Source organism: Convolutriloba macropyga, chromosome 3 (genome assembly GCF_964194025.1).
Source record: "Convolutriloba macropyga chromosome 3, txConMacr16.3, whole genome shotgun sequence".
Taxonomy (NCBI): Eukaryota; Metazoa; Xenacoelomorpha; order Acoela; family Convolutidae; genus Convolutriloba; species Convolutriloba macropyga.
The window spans coordinates 46099903-46121922 of record NC_134470.1 but is presented as its reverse complement, the minus strand read 5'-3'; the positions used below and the strand labels follow the sequence as shown (position 1 = coordinate 46121922).

At 36.4% G+C, this 22020-nt stretch overlaps 2 protein-coding genes across 2 annotated transcripts in view; both read right to left on the bottom strand.

The window, feature by feature from the left end:
* LOC142336237 (uncharacterized) overlaps positions 1-5626 on the bottom strand; it is a 59178-nt gene extending 53552 nt beyond the window's left edge. Inside the window, exons 1-2 of the mRNA XM_075384916.1 lie at positions 4821-5626; positions 2096-2189 (exon numbers count right to left, since the gene is read on the bottom strand). Of these exons, the coding sequence (XP_075241031.1) occupies positions 2096-2189; positions 4821-5130 (404 nt within the window). The 5' untranslated portion in view covers positions 5131-5626. The remainder of the gene's footprint in view (positions 1-2095; positions 2190-4820) is intronic.
* A 917-nt stretch (positions 5627-6543) lies between these two features.
* On the bottom strand, positions 6544-10278 carry LOC142337089 (uncharacterized). The gene is made up of 2 exons (XM_075386159.1): positions 9415-10278; positions 6544-6793 (listed from the first exon to the last, which is right to left on the bottom strand). Exons 1-2 carry the CDS (start codon positions 9722-9724, stop codon positions 6696-6698), a joined length of 408 nt encoding a protein of 135 aa, XP_075242274.1. The 5' UTR covers positions 9725-10278; the 3' UTR covers positions 6544-6695.
* Between the last annotated feature and the right edge of the window lie 11742 nt (positions 10279-22020).

Here is a 22020-nt window from a genome sequence, read left to right as displayed (position 1 = left end):
AATTCATTATCTAAAAATCCAAAATATATTACTTACACGTTTGTCACATAAAAAGCGAGAAAAAGGAGTCACTTTTGAAAACATATAATGAAAGAGCCAAGAAAAATGAAAGTCTTTTTTGTTTATTTACGAAAAGCACTTCATCAAAAAAACTATAAACCTTAACAGACTTATGTCGGAAGAATTGCTCTGAAACGACAGCCGGGGGAAAAACATTTGACCCTCCGGGAATCGAACCACATTTAATTCCCGCTCCATAACCAGATACACTGCCAACTCAGCTATCAGGCCCCCTTGTAGCTATGCTGCAACCGATTTTATGTTAGCAACAAGCTTTACTTCGCAGTGAGAGCAATAGAGATCACTTAAAAATGAAAAACGAAGGCGTGAAAAAGTCACTTGAGAAGTCAAAGAAAGTTCTAGAAGAAGAGAACAAAATGGTCAAGCGAAAAATTTGCATAAAAAGACCTACACATTTACAATAATTGCTATGAACTTCGTTCAAGAGCAATTGAAAACTCAATTTTTGAACAGTATAAATATAATAGCTGGGCAAAAAGAGATATGAAAAATTATCCTCTTTTTAGCTGATCCATTTTTAACTTTGGTTTTATATGTGAGTTATCACAGCCTACATTAATTAAATTCGAACTTAGAGCCTTTTCATTTTCTCACAGTCATTTTTTTTAATTTTCACAATCAAAAATATCTTACTTTCTGAACAAAAAGTATAACTGCTGAATTTCCTATAGCTAAAACTGCTCTTTTCCAGCCTTAGCTGGAAACATTTTTTTTTTCAATTTTGAAAAATATATCTGTTGTTCCTAGTGAGAAACAGAAATGGATAGAGTTTAGCAAATATAAAAATATGTTTTTTTAGTTCGTCGATACGATTTTTTTTTTCGTAATTACCAGTAAAAACGTGAAAACTTTTTTTCAAAATCTTCATTAAGAATTTTTTTCTTGTTTATCACACCGTGCATTGTAAAATTAATCAAGCCTGGATTACATAACCTGAAATTCTTAAAATTATTGACTTCAAGACATTTTTTGCAACTTTCTTATACATGTATAGAAAATCGTAAGATTTTTTATTTTGATTCAAAATTCAAATTTATTTTTCAAAAATAATTCAAATTTTTGTAATTTGAGCTGTTTTTCGTTACTATACTGTTTTCGTTACGTTTTTGTATGTTGACTTAAAATTCAATTTTATTTTTCAAAAACAATTCAACTTTTGGTAAAGATTATTGTCTGAATATAAAAGAACATAAAGACGCGCTTTTCTACTCAAGTGAAATAGAAATAGAGATTTAGCCTCTAGTTCTGCGACTTTGTTTTGTATTGTTTGTCGTTGATGACTTACACAATTGAAAGCTTTAGTAGCTCTCAGAATTGAACTGGAGTGAACAATGGCAGCGTATCATTGAAGGCCCCTTTCAAACTGTACAAAGAAAGCAAATTACTCAAAGCAAAGACCGACCAACAGCGAATAACAACAAACGCAGCTGGTCAGCTAGAAGCACGGCGTGTTATTACATATGAGCCATCGATTCGCTTATTTTAATCAATTTTATCGATTCTAAAAGAGTGCTCAGCTCGACTTCAAGACGCAATTTGCCATTAAATGCAAGACAAAAGGTTCAGTTGTAGCCTATAGTAATCACAACACACAAAAGGTGATTGATATGAAAAGAGATCAATTTTGGCCAATGCGAAATACAACGAGATTTAAAGTCATGTTGATCGACGGGAGCTTAAAAACTATGGGCATCGACTCTGTTAGCCGACGTGAACAACATTTTGAACAAAATTTACCGTAATGTTATCTGGACTCACTATAATGAATTTCCGTACTTTCTAATAACTCTTAGCACCCTGGTAAGAAGAGACCTGGAGGGTGTAGACAGAATATTTCAAAGCTTCAAGAAAAACAATTAAGAAATTGTCAATTTGTGGTGGAAATAATGTGACAAAAAACCAGATTTCAGGGAATTACGGCAGCGTTTTTAAGGTCGAGAAAAAGTTGTGAGTACAAAATAGGAGACATATATTGAGAAAGATATTTCACAAACGATAATTTCATTTGGCTCACCTGTTGGCTCCAGGGTGCCAGTCATACTTAGAGTGGTCTAGAAGGGTTCCCACATAGCTCTTCCCTCTCCACGTAATGTTAACAACTAGCACTCCTGCAAACAAACATATGATATATGCTTAAATAACGCAAAGTAACCATATGGATGCTATGTTCTGCGGGTCATATCAACTTCAGTGTAAAAGATTTATAATCAACCGCTTAATTGAAACTTGTAATTTTTGCCGATGATGTTATCATTTGGATTCTTTGTACAATTGAGTAGAGATGTTTAACCTTGACATTTTTCTGTGATAAACATTTGTCAGACTCCCTCCTCCCTCCCCCCCCCCCCCCCCCCCAAAAAAAAAAGAGAAAATATTTCAGATTAGTGTTACCGCTTTCTGCATTTGCTTCTTAATCAACTATTTCAATCAGTGCGTGATCTAAGACTCCTTTCTAATAGAGATCGCTGCAGATTTACTACTGCTTTCTTTGGTCCTCAAGGAGTCTTTTGATTATCTTCCAAAAAACATTGGGGCAAAATTAACCCCCAGAAACTAAGCAAATTGTGTTGCTTAATCAAATCAAAACTAGAACAGGTTAAAAAGAAGGGAATTGTACAATAATAGCTTGAGCGTGACAGAAAGATCAAATCTCCTTTAAAACTATATCCACTTTCAGTTCAGAAAGTATGCAATATATCTGTTTGCCGCAGAATTGCAAAAAGAACAAGTCTAATTTGGCAAGGATTGAGCTAAATAAACACCAATTTAAAGTCCCTTTGTCTAAACCAGAGACCACCGTTTTACAAACTCATTCTAATTCCCACTTTAATTCCCAAATAATATCCCCCTATATTTTGCCCCTTTCCCAGCTACGTTCTTTTCCTCTTGCTAGCTGAGTTCTGCAAAAACAGACGGACGGGTCTTACTCTATCTAGTTAGCCTGGTAATAAATATATTCACGCCGCTAAATCTCCAAATTTCTTTTTATCTCCAATCCGCGGAATAAATCTACTTTTGTATTATTTATTATCATGCAAACTGGAGAGAGCGAGAATAAATGATACTTATTTTTATTCCACCACAATTTTACCAACCAACCAATAACCAGTTAGGTAGCTCTACATTTCTTAAAACTACAATAAACAACCCCCCCCCCCTTACACCCCACCGTGTAGGATCGAAAAATAGAAAATACAAAAAACAAACAAAAGCTTATACCACTTATTGCGAGCACCGCTGAACAAACAGTGCTCAGTGGTATGTACGTAAAAAAGAAACGCGGCGTGGCAACATTAAAAATGGAAATAGGAAAAGAGGCCACAGATTGGAGGTAAATAAAAGTGATGAACGAAAAAGGTGGAAGTGATATTTTAATTTTCCCAGTCACACCAACGGAAAAAGAACTAATTCAGCCATATCACCAAATTTTATTCTCACCTACGAAACCATAAATAGCCTTTCTATTCTTATATGTATGAGGCGGGGGCCAAAAACTATTGTTGTATATTAAACTGAAAATGCGTTGTTCGCGTCCTACTGTTAAAAATAAACAAACAACGTGCACTGTTTTTAAAATTTACAATATTGTTATTCAAATTAAACATTCGATTATGCATGCCAACTAACCATAATTTTGAAAAATCAATACATGTTTGCAGTAGGATAGTAGAAAAATTGAATGATTTCGATTTTGTCGCATGGGGGGGGGGTTGAAGAATAATACTAATACATGGAAGATGTTTCTTATTTTGCTTAAATTGACCAAACAGCTTCAATGCAATAGAGAGACATAGAGGGACTTTCATGTATTTGATATTTGAGAAGACAATTTGTTGTTTATGTCCTATTAAAATATTTGCACAATTACTTAATTGCTTAGCGTAGTCTTCTAATCCAAATAATCAAGACCGCCGAGCAATTGAATAACAAAAGTGGTTTTATAGTTGCTAAATCTAATTTATCATAACTTATTCATAACAGCCTACTTAAAAAGCTGCTTTTATGGGCGCTTGGAATTTTTAATTTTTGCACTTTTTTGGCTGGAAAAAAAGCTAACAAGCGAACTAAGAAGGAACTAAATTTGTCTCTCCCCCGTATTTATTAACTGAGTTATGGCCTACTTTCAGTGTATAGTGCAAATTACACTGCACTCTCAATTCCTTTTCCTTAGGGAGTTAGTTGGGAAAATAAGACAATTATAGGATGTTTGAAAAATCGATGCGGTTGACAAGAGAGAGTTAGCAGATGTATAAGAGACGAAAGGAAATCATACATCAAATGAGTGATTATATTTAGTAAAATTATTTTTTAAAACCCAGGCGAATTGTGGGGGATGCCGCGGGGCTAAAGTAGCTAGAGCAAAAGCGCAAATTCTGATTGGGTAAAACGAATTTGCTATAAATAAACAGGAAAGATGACCTCCGCTGAGAAAAATAATAATCCCGTGAAAAAATGTCCCGTTAAAGCAAATAATAGATGAAGTTTCAAGACAATAAACTACTTTCCACTTATATGGCGTAACATTTAAATTACATGAAATAATGCGAAATTAATTAGTTTTTAAGGAATTACATTCTTAATAATTAAACATGCGAATGAACATAAAATATGAACCAAAATTGCAAACATTACAGGACAGACACTTAAGAGAACAGAACAGTTGAAACATGAACTTTAAGACAAAAAGGCTGATAGCAAAAATTTTACGAAGAAAATGGCCGCTGAAAAGTGAGACTTACCGTCTTGGGTTTCATGCCAGACCACTCCCTCGAAAAGTAAATGGGCACCTCGTTCACACAACCCAAATTGGTCAGCTTCCGTCTGAATTGCGACCTCTTCGCAAGATACCAGATTCCTGTTTTGCCCGTAGACGAAAGGCGACGAGCTGAAGTCATCTCGGCCGAAGTGGGCTTTGGTTTGGTTCCCGTTCGAGTCGTTCATTTTCAGAGAGTAAATATTGTTCACGGCTATCTCAGTAGCCAGCTTTACGGCTGGGTTATCCAGAGAAGGCATTTTCCCAGAGCAAGGGGAGTTTTCGGTGGTGGTCATGGGGGTACTCCAGGGTTAAGTCAAAGGAAAATTTAAGGAAGGGGAGATAACCGAAAATACAAATTTAGGCAACAAAATGAACAGCAGCGAAGTAATTAAGCGCTCAAAGTTGATAAAAACAGTCTGTTTTTGGTAATACGCAATTCAAGTCAGAGAATGTCAAGTTCATAGTTCAAAAAAAGATATTTTTGTTTGAGTAGCTCAGCAAATGGATTTTTTCCAAAAATATCTCAAGTAAATTTGTAAATAATTTGCGGATAAAAGTTCACCATAAGCTAATAGACCAATAAGCTAAATATCCCTGATGTTTTCTAGGGTTTTTAAAGTGAAAATTGATCCGAAACAGTAATTTCGAAGATTATTCGTTCAATTTTGCGAGTTTTTGTTTATAAACGCGTTGATAAAAATTTGCTGGGCGATAAAATAAATTTTGTGGAGCGAAGAATAAAATGACTAAAATGAGCCGTTCTGCGATGTGATTGGTTGAAATTCAGAATTCAAGTCATTGCTCTTTGTGACGCGCTCTATGCGAATAGAAATCTGCAGAGCAAATATTTAACACAGTAACGCAGTGTGTTCAGGGGAGAAACAGCACATAATGTAAATGCTGTTATTTAACTGAGTTAAATAATCCAGCTCGAATGTACTGCAATGAAAAGGCAGCTTCTCAAACTGGAGACATTTTTTTGGGAACTTTTGTATTCAGCTAATTTAATGTGATCTTAAAGATGATATCTCCGAGCAAAATATATGAAAAACTCGAAGCGCCCTTTCTATGAATTAATCCATGTTTTGTCTTTGTGTGTTCAAGAAACACTCGTTCCAGAAAATTTCCTCCTAAACAAACAGGCATTTCAATTGACAGGACGGGCAATAAAAAGACGATCCAGACAAGCCGTAAATCCATAATCTTTTAATCATATTAAATGGGAAAATGACAGCTTTCAACAGTGGAATTGGTTCAAGAAAACAAGTTTTAGACAAGCATAATTAGACACAAATACATAAATATTTGATGACAGTCGCGCAAGCTTCGAAATAGGTGGCTATAATTTATGAGATATTTAATGCAAGACACGTTACTTTTATGCTGATATTCATTCGGTACGTAGCGCAAAATGATGAGATCAATAGAGTCTTGTTCATCTCGGCGTTAGAACCTCAAGAAATAAGAAATTTATTTCTTACGTTACTTGACAAATAGATCCAAGTTTCAATCGCAATCTGGGATCTTTTCGAGAAACATCCTTTTAGCAAGACAGCAAGCCATAAACATTTTGAACAAAATTTACCGTAATGTTATCTGGACTCACTATAATGAATTTCCGTACTTTCTAATAACTCTTAGCACCCTGGTAAGAAGAGACCTGGAGGGTGTAGACAGAATATTTCAAAGCTTTAAGAAAAACAATTAAGAAATTGTCAATTTGTGGTGGAAATAATGTGACAAAAAACCAGATTTCAGGGAATTACGGCAGCGTTTTTAAGGTCGAGAAAAAGTTGTGAGTACAAAATAGGAGACATATATTGAGAAAGATATTTCACAAACGATAATTTCATTTGGCTCACCTGTTGGCTCCAGGGTGCCAGTCATACTTAGAGTGGTCTAGAAGGGTTCCCACATAGCTCTTCCCTCTCCACGTAATGTTAACAACTAGCACTCCTGCAAACAAACATATGATATATGCTTAAATAACGCAAAGTAACCATATGGATGCTATGTTCTGCGGGCCATATCAACTTCAGTGTAAAAGATTTATAATCAACCGCTTAATTGAAACTTGTAATTTTTGCCGATGATGTTATCATTTGGATTCTTTTCTGTACAATTGAGTAGAGATGTTTAACCTTTTGACATTTTTCTGTGATAAACATTTGTCAGACTCCCTCCTCCCTCCCCCCCCCCAAAAAAAGAGAAAATATTTCAGATTAGTGTTACCGCTTTCTGCATTTGCTTCTTAATCAACTATTTCAATCAGTGCGTGATCTAAGACTCCTTTCTAATAGAGATCGCTGCAGATTTACTACTGCTTTCTTTGGTCCTCAAGGAGTCTTTTGATTATCTTCCAAAAAACATTGGGGCAAAATTAACCCCCAGAAACTAAGCAAATTGTGTTGCTTAATCAAATCAAAACTAGAACAGGTTAAAAAGAAGGGAATTGTACAATAATAGCTTGAGCGTGACAGAAAGATCAAATCTCCTTTAAAACTATATCCACTTTCAGTTCAGAAAGTATGCAATATATCTGTTTGCCGCAGAATTGCAAAAAGAACAAGTCTAATTTGGCAAGGATTGAGCTAAATAAACACCAATTTAAAGTCCCTTTGTCTAAACCAGAGACCACCGTTTTAAAAACTCATTCTAATTCCCACTTTAATTCCCAAATAATATCCCCCTATATTTTGCCCCTTTCCCAGCTACGTTCTTTTCCTCTTGCTAGCTGAGTTCTGCAAAAACAGACGGACGGGTCTTACTCTATCTAGTTAGCCTGGTAATAAATATATTCACGCCGCTAAATCTCCAAATTTCTTTTTATCTCCAATCCGCGGAATAAATCTACTTTTGTATTATTTATTATCATGCAAACTGGAGAGAGCGAGAATAAATGATACTTATTTTTATTCCACCACAATTTTACCAACCAACCAATAACCAGTTAGGTAGCTCTACATTTCTTAAAACTACAATAAACAACCCCCCCCCTTACACCCCACCGTGTAGGATCGAAAAATAGAAAATACAAAAAACAAACAAAAGCTTATACCACTTATTGCGAGCACCGCTGAACAAACAGTGCTCAGTGGTATGTACGTAAAAAAGAAACGCGGCGTGGCAACATTAAAAATGGAAATAGGAAAAGTGGCCACAGATTGGAGGTAAATAAAAGTGATGAACGAAAAAGGTGGAAGTGATATTTTAATTTTCCCAGTCACACCAACGGAAAAAGAACTAATTCAGCCATATCACCAAATTTTATTCTCACCTACGAAACCATAAATAGCCTTTCTATTCTTATATGTATGAGGCGGGGGCCAAAAACTATTGTTGTATACTAAACTGAAAATGCGTTGTTCGCGTCCTACTGTTAAAAATAAACAAACAACGTGCATTGTTTTTAAAATTTACAATATTGTTATTCAAATTAAACATTCGATTATGCATGCGAACTAACCATAATTTTGAAAAATCAATACATGTTTGCAGTAGGATAGTAGAAAAATTGAATGATTTCGATTTTGTCGCATGGGGGGGGGGTTGAAGAATAATACTAATACATGGAAGATGTTTCTTATTTTGCTTAAATTGACCAAACAGCTTCAATGCAATAGAGAGACATAGAGGGACTTTCATGTATTTGATATTTGAGAAGACAATTTGTTGTTTATATCCTATTAAAATATTTGCACAATTACTTAATTGCTTAGCGTAGTCTTCTAATCCAAATAATCAAGACCGCCGAGCAATTGAATAACAAAAGTGGTTTTATAGTTGCTAAATCTAATTTATCATAACTTATTCATAACAGCCTACTTAAAAAGCTGCTTTTATGGGCGCTTGGAATTTTTAATTTTTGCACTTTTTTGGCTGGAAAAAAGCTAACAAGCGAACTAAGAAGGAACTAAATTTGTCTCTCCCCCGTATTTATTAACTGAGTTATGGCCTACTTTCAGTGTATAGTGCAAATTACACTGCACTCTCAATTCCTTTTCCTTAGGGAGTTAGTTGGGAAAATAAGACAATTATAGGATGTTTGAAAAATCGATGCGGTTGACAAGAGAGAGTTAGCAGATGTATAAGAGACGAAAGGAAATCATACATCAAATGAGTGATTATATTTAGTAAAATTATTTTTTAAAACCCAGGCGAATTGTGGGGGATGCCGCGGGGCTAAAGTAGCTAGAGCAAAAGCGCAAATTCTGATTGGGTAAAACGAATTTGCTATAAATAAACAGGAAAGATGACCTCCGCTGAGAAAAATAATAATCCCGTGAAAAAATGTCCCGTTAAAGCAAATAATAGATGAAGCTTCAAGACAATAAACTACTTTCCACTTATATGGCGTAACATTTAAATTACATGAAACAATGCGAAATTAATTAGTTTTTAAGGAATTACATTCTTAATAATTAAACATGCGAATGAACATAAAATATGAACCAAAATTGCAAACATTACAGGACAGACACTTAAGAGAACAGAACAGTTGAAACATGAACTTTAAGACAAAAAGGCTGATAGCAAAAATTTTACGAAGAAAATGGCCGCTGAAAAGTGAGACTTACCGTCTTGGGTTTCATGCCAGACCACTCCCTCGAAAAGTAAATGGGCACCTCGTTCACACAACCCAAATTGGTCAGCTTCCGTCTGAATTGCGACCTCTTCGCAAGATACCAGATTCCTGTTTTGCCCGTAGACGAAAGGCGACGAGCTGAAGTCATCTCGGCCGAAGTGGGCTTTGGTTTGGTTCCCGTTCGAGTCGTTCATTTTCAGAGAGTAAATATTGTTCACGGCTATCTCAGTAGCCAGCTTTACGGCTGGGTTATCCAGAGAAGGCATTTTCCCAGAGCAAGGGGAGTTTTCGGTGGTGGTCATGGGGGTACTCCAGGGTTAAGTCAAAGGAAAATTTAAGGAAGGGGAGATAACCGAAAATACAAAATTAGGCAACAAAATGAACAGCAGCGAAGTAATTAAGCGCTCAAAGTTGATAAATACAGTCTGTTTTTGGTAATACGCAATTCAAGTCAGAGAATGTCAAGTTCATAGTTCAAAAAAGATATTTTTGTTTGAGTAGCTCAGCAAATGGATTTTTTCCAAAAATATCTCAAGTAAATTTGTAAATAATTTGCGGATAAAAGTTCACCATAAGCTAATAGACCAATAAGCTAAATATCCCTGATGTTTTCTAGGGTTTTTAAAGTGAAAATTGATCCGAAACAGTAATTTCGAAGATTATTCGTTCAATTTTGCGAGTTTTTGTTTATAAACGCGTTGATAAAAATTTGCTGGGCGATAAAATAAATTTTGTGGAGCGAAGAATAAAATGACTAAAATGAGCCGTTCTGCGATGTGATTGGTTGAAATTCAGAATTCAAGTCATTGCTCTTTGTGACGCGCTCTATGCGAATAGAAATCTGCAGAGCAAATATTTAACACAGTAACGCAGTGTGTTCAGAGGAGAAACAGCACATAATGTAAATGCTGTTATTTAACTGAGTTAAATAATCCAGCTCGAATGTACTGCAATGAAAAGGCAGCTTCTCAATCTGGAGATATTTTTTTGGGAACTTTTGTATTCAGCTAATTTAATGTGATCTTAAAGATGATATCTCCGAGCAAAATATATGAAAAACTCGAAGCGCCCTTTCTATGAATTAATCCATGTTTTGTCTTTGTGTGTTCAAGAAACACTCGTTCCAGAAAATTTCCTCCTAAACAAACAGGCATTTCAATTGACAGGACGGGCAATAAAAAGACGATCCAGACAAGCCGTAAATCCATAATCTTTTAATCATATTAAATGGGAAAATGACAGCTTTCAACAGTGGAATTGGTTCAAGGAAACAAGTTTTAGACAAGCATAATTAGACACAAATACATAAATATTTGATGACAGTCGCGCAAGCTTTGAAATAGGTGGCTATAATTTATGAGATATTTAATGCAAGACACGTTACTTTTATGCTGATATTCATTCGGTACGTAGCGCAAAATGATGAGATCAATAGAGTCTTGTTCATCTCGGCGTTAGAACCTCAAGAAATAAGAAATTTATTTCTTACGTTACTTGACAAATAGATCCAAGTTTCAATCGCAATCTGGGATCTTTTCGAGAAATATCCTTTTAGCAAGACAGCAAGCCATAAAAGGGGCTTACAAATTGTGGATCTTTTCCGTTTTACAAATATTTTCCGCTAGCGTCCCCCCCGTAAATCAGACATGTATATGGGTGACGTCTCAACAAATAGACGTACCAAAATAGACTTTTCAACGAATGTGATTGGTTAAGAAATTTAAAACACTCTACCTTTATGCGTTCAATTAGCCTAAATGGGGCTTAGCCTAATTCTAGATTGTATTTTTTTTACCGCATCTGGCCGTGCCTCACGGGCCATGGCCAAGCCGCAGCGGCCCGTGGGACTTGATATGAATCTATCACAACCGAATATGAGATCAGTTCCCCTCCCAAAAAATACGATTTTTCTCTTTCGGCTTATCGCGATTTCTGAGCAATTTTACGTTAACATTCATATCCTATTATAGAACATGGAGAGTTTGTTGAGCAATCAGCCAATCAGAAAACACTATTCCCATTTTCTCAATTGTGATTGGCCAGCAATAAAATTTCTATATTTTGGTACGTCTGCCATTTTCACTAGAGCCATGTATATGTACCCCCCATTTGTATATGTTTATACACTAAGTATGCATTTGAATTAATAGGCATTTAGAAAATATTAACAGAGCGGAAGTTTGAAATTATTCCATGCATAGTAATACAGCACTGCATATAATGCAAATATCATCCAAAAACTTGCTATAATCGCATTTTTTGGAGTTAAGGGCTTCGTAATACGATCCACTACTTTGATTTTCTGGAAAAGTGAGGCCAATATGGTTGTCTATCTATTATAAAACGGTCGTAGTTATAAAAATTAAAAACTTTTTCAGAAGGGAGATAAACAATTGGAACTCGCAGCAAGCGTAGCGAAATGGGAGCATAAAAAAAGAAGGGAAACCTTTATTGGTTTTCATTTCTTATATCCACTTTCTTCTCTTATAGCAACTGTTTAGACAAAAGTGTTTTAGTTATAGTTACAGTTACAGTAATAGTAACGTAATATGAAGAAAAAGGGCGAAAAAATACAACAGAGCTGATAACGAAAACTAGCAATCGCAGAAAACGGCTTTCTTCCTATCACTCGGCAAAATATTGCAAAGATAAACTGTTTTGAGCAGTTAATAACTCTTTACTGTGTCTTGTACTTTAAAACTTCTTGAGCAGTAAATTGTTACTGTCTTGCATTGGAAATTGTTTTTGAGCAGTAAATTATTTGATAGTGTGTCATGTATCTACGAGTTATCTGAGCTGCAATTCAACTGTTACATCACCCGCTTCTGGTATTTCAGTTTGTGAGTAAAAAGAGTGAAACTCAACTTAATCTTAAGTTTATATATTCTTGCATGAACAGATCTTAGACATAAATCCTTGTCTGCGATTTGTTTTCTTATCGGATTGAACTGGTATACATATAAAGATCCCGCATGGTTTGATTTGTACCAATCTAGTCAAATTCGATATTTAGAAAACTAAGAAGAGCGAATTTTCAAAATTAAATTGCATTACAACGGCAAGATTATAGCGGGTACAGTAAAAAAAAAAGTGAAATACAAAAAATACATTATCTAGACAGATTTTGAACAGCTGAAACGAACTGGGCGGTGTAAAGTTTTCCGTTTCACAACCAATTAAGAGAGCAGCCTTTAGATTTACTCCGCTGACTCAAACAGAGCAATACAAACTGCTGTCCAATCTATTTCAGAAATTATAATGTAAATTTCTTGTGTAAAGTAGACTTTCATTAAAGATTGACGCTTCTGCCTAAACTACGGAGCAAAATGACTCATTCTCGAGATCGCAGCAACCTGACTTTCTCAGAGCAGCTCCAATCAAAAACCAAAGAAGGGATGGGACACAATTCGAAATGATGATCAACCCAGCAAACTCTAGAAAAGCGATCAGCATATTCAGGAAATTGACAACCGTTTGCAACCACTGCTTGACAAACGGAGTGACTGGCTTTCGCACCGAGCAGAACAACAAAAAAGTCTCAAGAACTTAAACAATGATTGGGTACTATATATCCATGAACAGAAAATTGTGCCATATAAGCAAATAAGTTCAGTTTCTCAGATCAAAGAAGAAAAAACAGCTGCAGATCAATCACAGCCAGTAGAAAAAAAATCAGTCAGTACATGGGGAATGGTAATGAAAACGAAGACAATGGGTATAAAATCTGACGCAAGAGATAAAATGAAAGCTGAGAACTTTGCATCTTTGGAGCAGGGATTTTCGTCCAAGCATCACTGAAAAAATATGGAATTCGAAATGAAAAGAACCAAGCATGAGCTAGAGATGCACAATTTTGAAGAGAAATGGGCTTTTAATTTGGAGTATAAAAGGGAAACCCATGACATTAAAAATTCAGATGACGGCTCTGACCCGAGCATAGGCAGCCGTTCCGCATTCAGATGGAAGGAGGCAAGATGCAGAGATGTATCCTCCAGGCTTGAATGGTCCGACAAACCTGCAAAGACACAGAACAATAACTGTTACCGTTCTAAAAATGGAGTACTTAACACTTAACCTCGGGTAACTTTTGATCACGAGTGGTCACTCAAGCCAAGATAGTTAAGTAGAGAGCGTATCAACTCAACCTACTGTCGTAAAACATTTTTTGCAGTACAAAAGCTGCAGCAGCAGTCAAACAGACAAACTGAAACTAAGCTCTTCCGATGGTATTCCAAGTAAACGTATTGACTGGTAAAGTGTAATTGTTGGTACCGTGCATCGGCGTAGTTTTGCGACTCAGGGAAACTGAGCCACTTGAAAACGCTTTTAGGCTGTAAAGCGATATTGCGTAGAGGTTATTTGGTCTTTCTACACTCACTCTTAGATACTACTCGAAAGCAAGTTTGGCCACCTACATCTAATGGTTGATGGTCAACTTAATAACTTGCCCAAACAACACCGAGTAAAAGCTCACGATTCAACTCCTCTATTCAAATTCACAAAACTAATATGCAATTTCGTTACGGTTTTAAAGCAATACAACTACGGCGGCGGTCTACAATGGAGAACAACACTTCGCCTTGCGATAGAACTTTTTTTACAGATCGCAAAGACGGTGGTTCTATCCAAAAGATTGTCAGAAAAATAAACCTAATCAGAATGTTCCTCGTAATTGATTAAGATGAAAGGCATTTGTTCATGAAATTTTCTCAGCTTCTACAGAAGGACTCAGAGAACAAGACATACGCAATACATGAGGAGAAAATCGATTCTGGTGGACATCAAATTTCAATGCAAGTTCGATCATAAGGGAAACCAAGCCAACGCAAACTGACCAATGCCAGCTAGCTGATTAATTCCATCGCATTATGAACTGCCCACTATTCAAGAACATGAACAATAACGATCGGTTTTTAGCATGAGAACACAACGCTTTTGTTACGTATGTCTGCGAGCAGTACATGCAATCAAAGTTGGCTAGGTCAACACGTGCGGAATAAATGGATGTTTGAAAAGGTACAATCAATTCTTACACTCTGAAAATCATATGGGCGAGGGCAATCATAGACTCAACGTGAGCGCAGCAATAAATCAAAGTGAAGATTTTTAAAGTTTTTTTAGAAAGTCTTTGTCTCAATCCAGAGTGGCCGCAGCCAACTGAACACACATGCTATCCCTTATAGTGAATCAAGGGTATCATTCATCGATTAAATATAACCGCTAGTGAATCAACAGTATCATTTGTCGTTTAATACAACCGGCAAACATAGAACAAAGGATCTTGTTTCAAAGACCCAAAAATTATCTAAACATAAAGATACTGCATTCCCAGTCGCTGTCACATGAGTCGTTCTCACACACGTCAATTTCATTGGAAATACAAAATATGACTACAAGAAACTGAAACCAATTCTCCAACACGTGAGGTTTCTCCCGAACAGTTGCTCAATCTGATGGAATTGGCATCATTTGGGTTCAAGAAGCCTATGAACTAAAACTGGCATTAGACTAAACTTAGGAACACAAAATGAACCTGTTGTTCTCCTGACTAAATTAGTATGGGTAGTCTGAGGATCATTGAAGCAAAAGACAAAACAAAATGCTGGTAGTTTCGCCTGCACAGAAGAAGTTGAAATTGCTCAGAATATTTAAACATGGTGTGATACAGAAACCTATGCTTCCTAAATCAAAATGGTTAGTCAAACAAAGAAAAAAATGCAAGCAAAAAACATGCTAGAGTTCGACAAGGTTTGCAGGCGAGGAATATGAAGTAAGGAACAACGGCCAAACCTACCGATCAACCGCAATTCAGCCTTGTGTCAGCATTATTAATTAGAGCGACGATTCAAATTGAGTTCGTATCGTCATTATAAAGATACGGACGTCAAGTAAGTGATGAAATTGAATTAACCAAAAATCAAATTATTACTAGGAACGAATAGTATTTGCCACTCAATTCAGACCTAAATCCAAACCAAACCCGCAGAATCTGCGTGCCTGCAACGCTGCATAAAAGTACGAATAAGTATGCCTGAAAGACAAGCTACCGCCTGGACGACAAACTACCAACAAAGAAGTTGAGGCCTCCATAACACAAAGCGATATCTTGTGTCTAGTATCCTCAGTATTTGACACAATTGAATTTTTGCTCCAATCAGAGTTCACTCAAGAAGACTTCTGAAGAACATCTAGAATAAGAATGCACACGATTGTGGAAACGAGTGACGTAGCATAAATCTAAAAATGGGAAGAAAAAAATTTTTTGTAGGCCAATTCAGCATCAAAAGAACGTACATCAAAACAGTGAGGGACAAAATTGAACTTAATTGGTTTGTTTACGCATCTTAGGACAATCTGTGTGCAGTTAATAATCAACGTTCTCATCAAAACCAACACTCATTTGACTTAGCAATTGAAATGCAGAGTGACACCGATGACGCATCTTTCAATACCCGCATGGAATTGCAAGCAGCGGTCACGGCAGTGAGATTGAAGGGTCGGATTGTCAAGTAGCACAGAATGATGATAACAAGTTGCATTTTCTGGTTCACCCCAACTACCACACTGCAATGGATACATAGTTTTCACCGTGTTCATGGCTAACAACAAGTTCTTGAGGCAAATCGAGTGGCCGAGATACTGGATGCAACAGATGTTTCACAATAGAAACATATGAGCGCTATTCACATCCCCGCGGATATCGGCACTAGAGAAATCAATGTGGAAGGGAGCAAGTCAAACACACCCAAAATCTTTTGCATAGCACAGACTGAAGGCAAGAAAACGATTGTTCATTGGGTATCATTTAGTTTTTCACTCGTCTAAAAAATACAATGCCAAATGCGTAGCGATTGTTGAGTGGAATGATACCGACAACAAACAAAATTTTGTGTCGAAGAACGTGAGAATTTCAAGCTAATGCGACCCACCTTAGTTCATGATAACATACCGTAATCAGTCTTCATGATACACGCTGAAGAAAATAAAGCCGTTATTCAGTGGAAACGATGTAGTAACTTTAACAGAATATTGAATACAATGGCATATGTGCAGCAAACATTGAATAGATACAAACGAGCAATCTTTGTAGTCAGAATTGAAGACAAATCAAAAGCAAAAGCAATCACTTTCGGGTTACCACAGTGAAAACAGTGTGCTGAAGAAGCGAAATCTCTCAAAAGTGAATGATAAAATCCACATAGAAGCATGATTTTAAAAATTATTACCATTAAATGACTAGAAGGAATTTTTCGTGCCAAAAGTAGAATAGGCAAAAGACAAAGAGAACTCAGTGCAAAGTACTCAATATTGTTACATTGGAAACATCTCGTTGTGGAAGTTCTCTTATGTAACTAGAACGGAAACAATTCTTATTAAGGGAAGCAACATGTTGGAATTCTTGTTCAACTAAATATGTGGAAAATTTCCGTAATAAATGCGTTGCGCTCACTAAAGAACAACTGTGTCACCCACAGAAAAAGCAGAGGACAGACAATGGTTCCTCTGATTGCGGCCTACTTACAAAAAAGATTGTTGCTTCAAATGCGTTTGCAAAGGTTGGAGTATACTAATTTGTACCTTTAACACAGAAAATTGTACGCAGTAACAGTACGCGCCGTCCATATGGAAATAGTTCCAAAGCTAGACTCTGGCGGTGGTCTGAACGCATTTATGAAATTCATATCATGAAGAGATAAACCGTTAAAAGTGATCAATTACAGGGTGACAAGATTGATCGGTGGGCTCAAAGCGTATATCGTATTATGAAGCAAAGAAGGGAGTGGGGAATATTTGAATATTTAGGACAATAGGCGATCAGATGGAAGTTCAATCCACCTGCAGCACCTCACGCTAAAGGAGTGGAGAAGCGACTGGTCAGCAGCTGCAAGAAAACATTGTAAGCTTTATTAGAAAACCAATCAGTTACAGAAGAAGTTCTCTCAAACACAATTTCTCTTGTTGAGCAGAGATTGAATGCAAGGCCATTGAGACCAATCAGTTCTGACGTAAACGATTTGGAAGCTATTTCTCCAAACCACTTCTTTATTTGTAACAAAAATCAATTTTTATCTTATTTGCCGTGCGCAGATGAGTTTTTTGATAATCAAAAGCTCTTTCAACGAATACAAGCCTACTCAAGACTTATCTGGGACAGATTCAGAAAAGAGTATGTGCCAACTTTGAACAATCCGCAAAAATGAAAAAAAGAGAATCTGCACCAGAAAAATCTCGTTCAGTCGGTCAGAATCAGTGACAAATGAGGCTTTTACAAAATCGGTCAAGCTACAAAATATTGTAGATTTTGACGGAGCATATCGATCAGCAATGTTTCTGACGAATGACAGAGTCTACAGGAGGCCTGCTATAGAGCTCACTCGAGTACTAATATTGATGAGGATGTTTTCACAAAGGAAAAAAGGGCAGACGATGTTGGAGCTGATCTTGCATAGCATGCATAGAAAAATAGAAGCACAAAAACAGAGAAGCAGAAACTCTTTTTTTAAAAGTTGTTCATTTTTGTCCACTTTATGTTGTCATATTAACTCTAATGTTAACAAATTACACTAATATTTACCAGTAGAGTAATAGTCACATAATAAAGGGGCGAAAAAAATATAGCGTAGAAATTTTACGCCAGCAGTCACAGAATACAGCATTCTTCCTATTATAGAGCTAAATATTGCAAAAATAAACTCTCTTCAGGTGTCATTAACGTGCTACTGTGTCCAGTATTTTAAATTTCCTCTGGGCAGTAAGTTGCTACTGTGTTTTGCATTGGAAAACACTTTAGAGCAGTACATTATTTGTTATTGTGTCTTGTATCTAAGATTTACTTGAACTGCAACTAAACTGGTACAATCCCCAAATTGTGTTATTTTTACTCGTTAGTACAAAAAGAGAAACTCAATTTAAGATAAGTTTTAAAAATTTCTGCGTAAACAGATCTTAGACAAATATCTTCGTCTTCGATTTGTTTCTTTATTGGATTGAAATACATACAGAGATCCCGTTTGTATCCCGATTGTATACATATTAAGATCCCGTATATTGCAATCTGTGGCAATCTAGTCCGAATCAAAAATGAGACAACAATGGTTAGACAAAATGAAAGTGCAACGCAACGTTAAGAATATAGGTGATATACAGCTACAGAAGCGAACTGCATAGAATTATTCTTGTTCAACTAAATATGTGGAAAATTTCCGTAATAAATGCGTTGCGCTCACTAAAGAACAACTGTGTCACCCACAGAAAAAGCAGAGGACAGACAATGGTTCCTCTGATTGCTGCCTACTTACAAAAAAGATTGTTGCTTCAAATGCGTTTGCAAAGGTTGGAGTATACTAATTTGTACCTTTAACACAGAAAATTGTACGCAGTAACAGTACGCGCCGTCCATATGGAAATAGTTCCAAAGCTAGACTCTGGCGGTGGTCTGAACGCATTTATGAAATTCATATCATGAAGAGATAAACCGTTAAAAGTGATCAATTACAGGGTGACAAGATTGATCGGTGGGCTCAAAGCGTATATCGTATTATGAAGCAAAGAAGGAAGTGGGGAATATTTGAATATTTAGGACAATAGGCGATCAGATGGAAGTTCAATCCACCTGCAGCACCTCACGCTAAAGGAGTGGAGAAGCGACTGGTCAGCAGCTGCAAGAAAACATTGTAAGCTTTATTAGAAAACCAATCAGTTACAGAAGAAGTTCTCTCAAACACAATTTGTCTTGTTGAGCAGAGATTGAATGCAAGGCCATTGAGACCAATCAGTTCTGACGTAAACGATTTGGAAGCTATTTCTCCAAACCACTTCTTTATTTGTAACAAAAATCAATTTTTATCTTATTTGCCGTGCGCAGATGAGTTTTTTGATAATCAAAAGCTCTTTCAACGAATACAAGCCTACTCAAGACTTATCTGGGACAGATTCAGAAAACAGTATCTGCCAACTTTGAACAATCCGCAAAAATGAAAAAAAGAGAATCTGCACCAGAAAAATCTCGTTCAGTCGGTCAGAATCAGTGACAAATGAGGCTTTTACAAAATCGGTCAAGCTACAAAATATTGTAGATTTTGACGGAGCATATCGATCAGCAATGTTTCTGACGAATGACAGAGTCTACAGGAGGCCTGCTATAGAGCTCACTCGAGTACTAATATTGATGAGGATGTTTTCACAAAGGAAAACAGGGCAGACGATGTTGGAGCTGATCTTGCATAGCATGCATAGAAAAATAGAAGCACAAAAACAGAGAAGCAGAAACTCTTTTTTTAAAAGTTGTTCATTTTTGTCCACTTTATGTTGTCATATTAACTCTAATGTTAACAAATTACACTAATATTTACCAGTAGAGTAATAGTCACATAATAAAGGGGCGAAAAAAATATAGCGTAGAAATTTTACGCCAGCAGTCACAGAAAACAGCATTCTTCCTATTATAGAGCTAAATATTGCAAAAATAAACTCTCTTCAGGTGTCATTAACGTGCTACTGTGTCCAGTATTTTAAATTTCCTCTGGGCAGTAAGTTGCTACTGTGTTTTGCATTGGAAAACACTTTAGAGCAGTACATTATTTGTTATTGTGTCTTGTATCTAAGATTTACTTGAACTGCAACTAAACTGGTACAATCCCCAAATTGTGTTATTTTTACTCGTTAGTACAAAAAGAGAAACTCAATTTAAGATAAGTTTTAAAAATTTCTGCGTAAACAGATCTTAGACAAATATCTTCGTCTTCGATTTGTTTCTTTATTGGATTGAAATACATACAGAGATCCCGTTTGTATCCCGATTGTATACATATAGAGATCCCGTATATTGCAATCTGTGGCAATCTAGTCCGAATCAAAAATGAGACAACAATGGTTAGACAAAATGAAAGTGCAACGCAACGTTAAGAATATAGGTGATATACAGCTACAGAAGCGAACTGCATAGAATTATCGACAAAAATCGTATCAGAGATTTCGAAAAGCTGAAACAATCTGGACGATTTAAAGTTCTCCTCGTCGTCACAACCGTTTGGGAGCGCAGCCATTACAGTAACATCAATTTTGGAAGCTCCGGCTAAAGGGCACTAGGATTGCGGGTATTAGCAAAAAGAGACCCATGATTTATGGTAAGAAATCATTTCTGTGCGAGAGAACAACAAGAGGCAGTTTCGTATCGTTGACTGGCGTCCTTTTGTAGCTGCAAAATTCCTTTCTTTTTCTTCGAGAATTATAAAAAAACAGAAAAAAAGTACTTTGTGATTAGTATGAAAATCAAAATTAGTCGTGAAATATGAGCAAAATATTTCCAGCACATCACTATGAAATTTTCACAAATAGGAAGAGCAAGCTGTTTGCAATCCTTACCTTGCCATTTCTCTCGACTCTTCTGACAAAAATCAAATAATCTTTCGAACAAATTTCAGTTCATTAGTTCTGGTAACAATCAAGAGGTTTCTATAGAGAGTAATGATAATAAGCCATGACATTAATTCTGGTACGTAGAAAACGACAAGTGAGATTTAGAGGGCATCAAAGTATTTGATGCCCTTTTACCAGTTTTGTGTCTGATGTTATGGACGTCAAAAAATGGTTTATAATTGGCCAACAATTGTCTGGAATTTTTTTTTACAAAAATTAAGCCAAAAGCCACCTTGTTTGATACACACCGTGGAAATATGTGCAAAAAATTAGGTTATTCAAACTGTTTCTGAAAGTTCCACGTCTATAGGAATGATTACTGGGCATATTTATGTACTGGAATCTGATTGGCTAAGAAAAGTGACGTTTTGTCTATTTTTCACGCTTGCATTAGAACTGCTTGTTGGCTAGAAATTCCACACAAAAAACTTACGTTTATATACTTAGCGTTATCCTCCGACAAAAATGAATATGTTTGAAGACTTGGTACTAATTCTTCATGTGGGTAGACGAGCGATCCGTTTGAGGTGCCCAGCATGGCGGAGCGGGCGACAATCTCCGAACAATAACGAATTGCATTGGTCAGAGCAAGGGGTAGTCACTCCTTAGGTTGGTCTCTTCAACTTCCTAAACTAAATCACCGCTATTTATATGTAGATCGCCAGGCGTCTCTTAGCTACAACGTCGGAGCAGATCCGGGACGTACTATCTGATCCAAAATGACAAAATAGTGTTAGCATACGACTGTGCCGGAGCGTACCCCACACGATGATTGAACCCGTCAACGCCAACTGTTGACTGGATTAGGGTTGCTTGGTTACAAAATAGGAATCCATTAAGAGTTAAGGCGGCTAGCGGGGATGGTTCGCTGCTTAAGTACGCTAACGGACAAAAAACTATGTGCGTGTGTGACCAGTGAAAAATTGTTACTTAAAACTTCATCTGTTAGGCGACGAATTCCAATTATGAAGTAAATTGTTTACTTTAAACTATGTCCTAATCGCTCACAGATTCAAACTTGGTGTGATGCATTGGTTGTTTTGAACCTCCATTTAATGACGTTAAGGTCAAAATCAGCTTTTTTTTAGGATTCAACAAAACATTCTGCACATAACAGAGTTAATCTAATTGAAAGCAGTGAAGATCGCAGTTTTGGTTTGGCGTAGTGTTCCTGGATAAC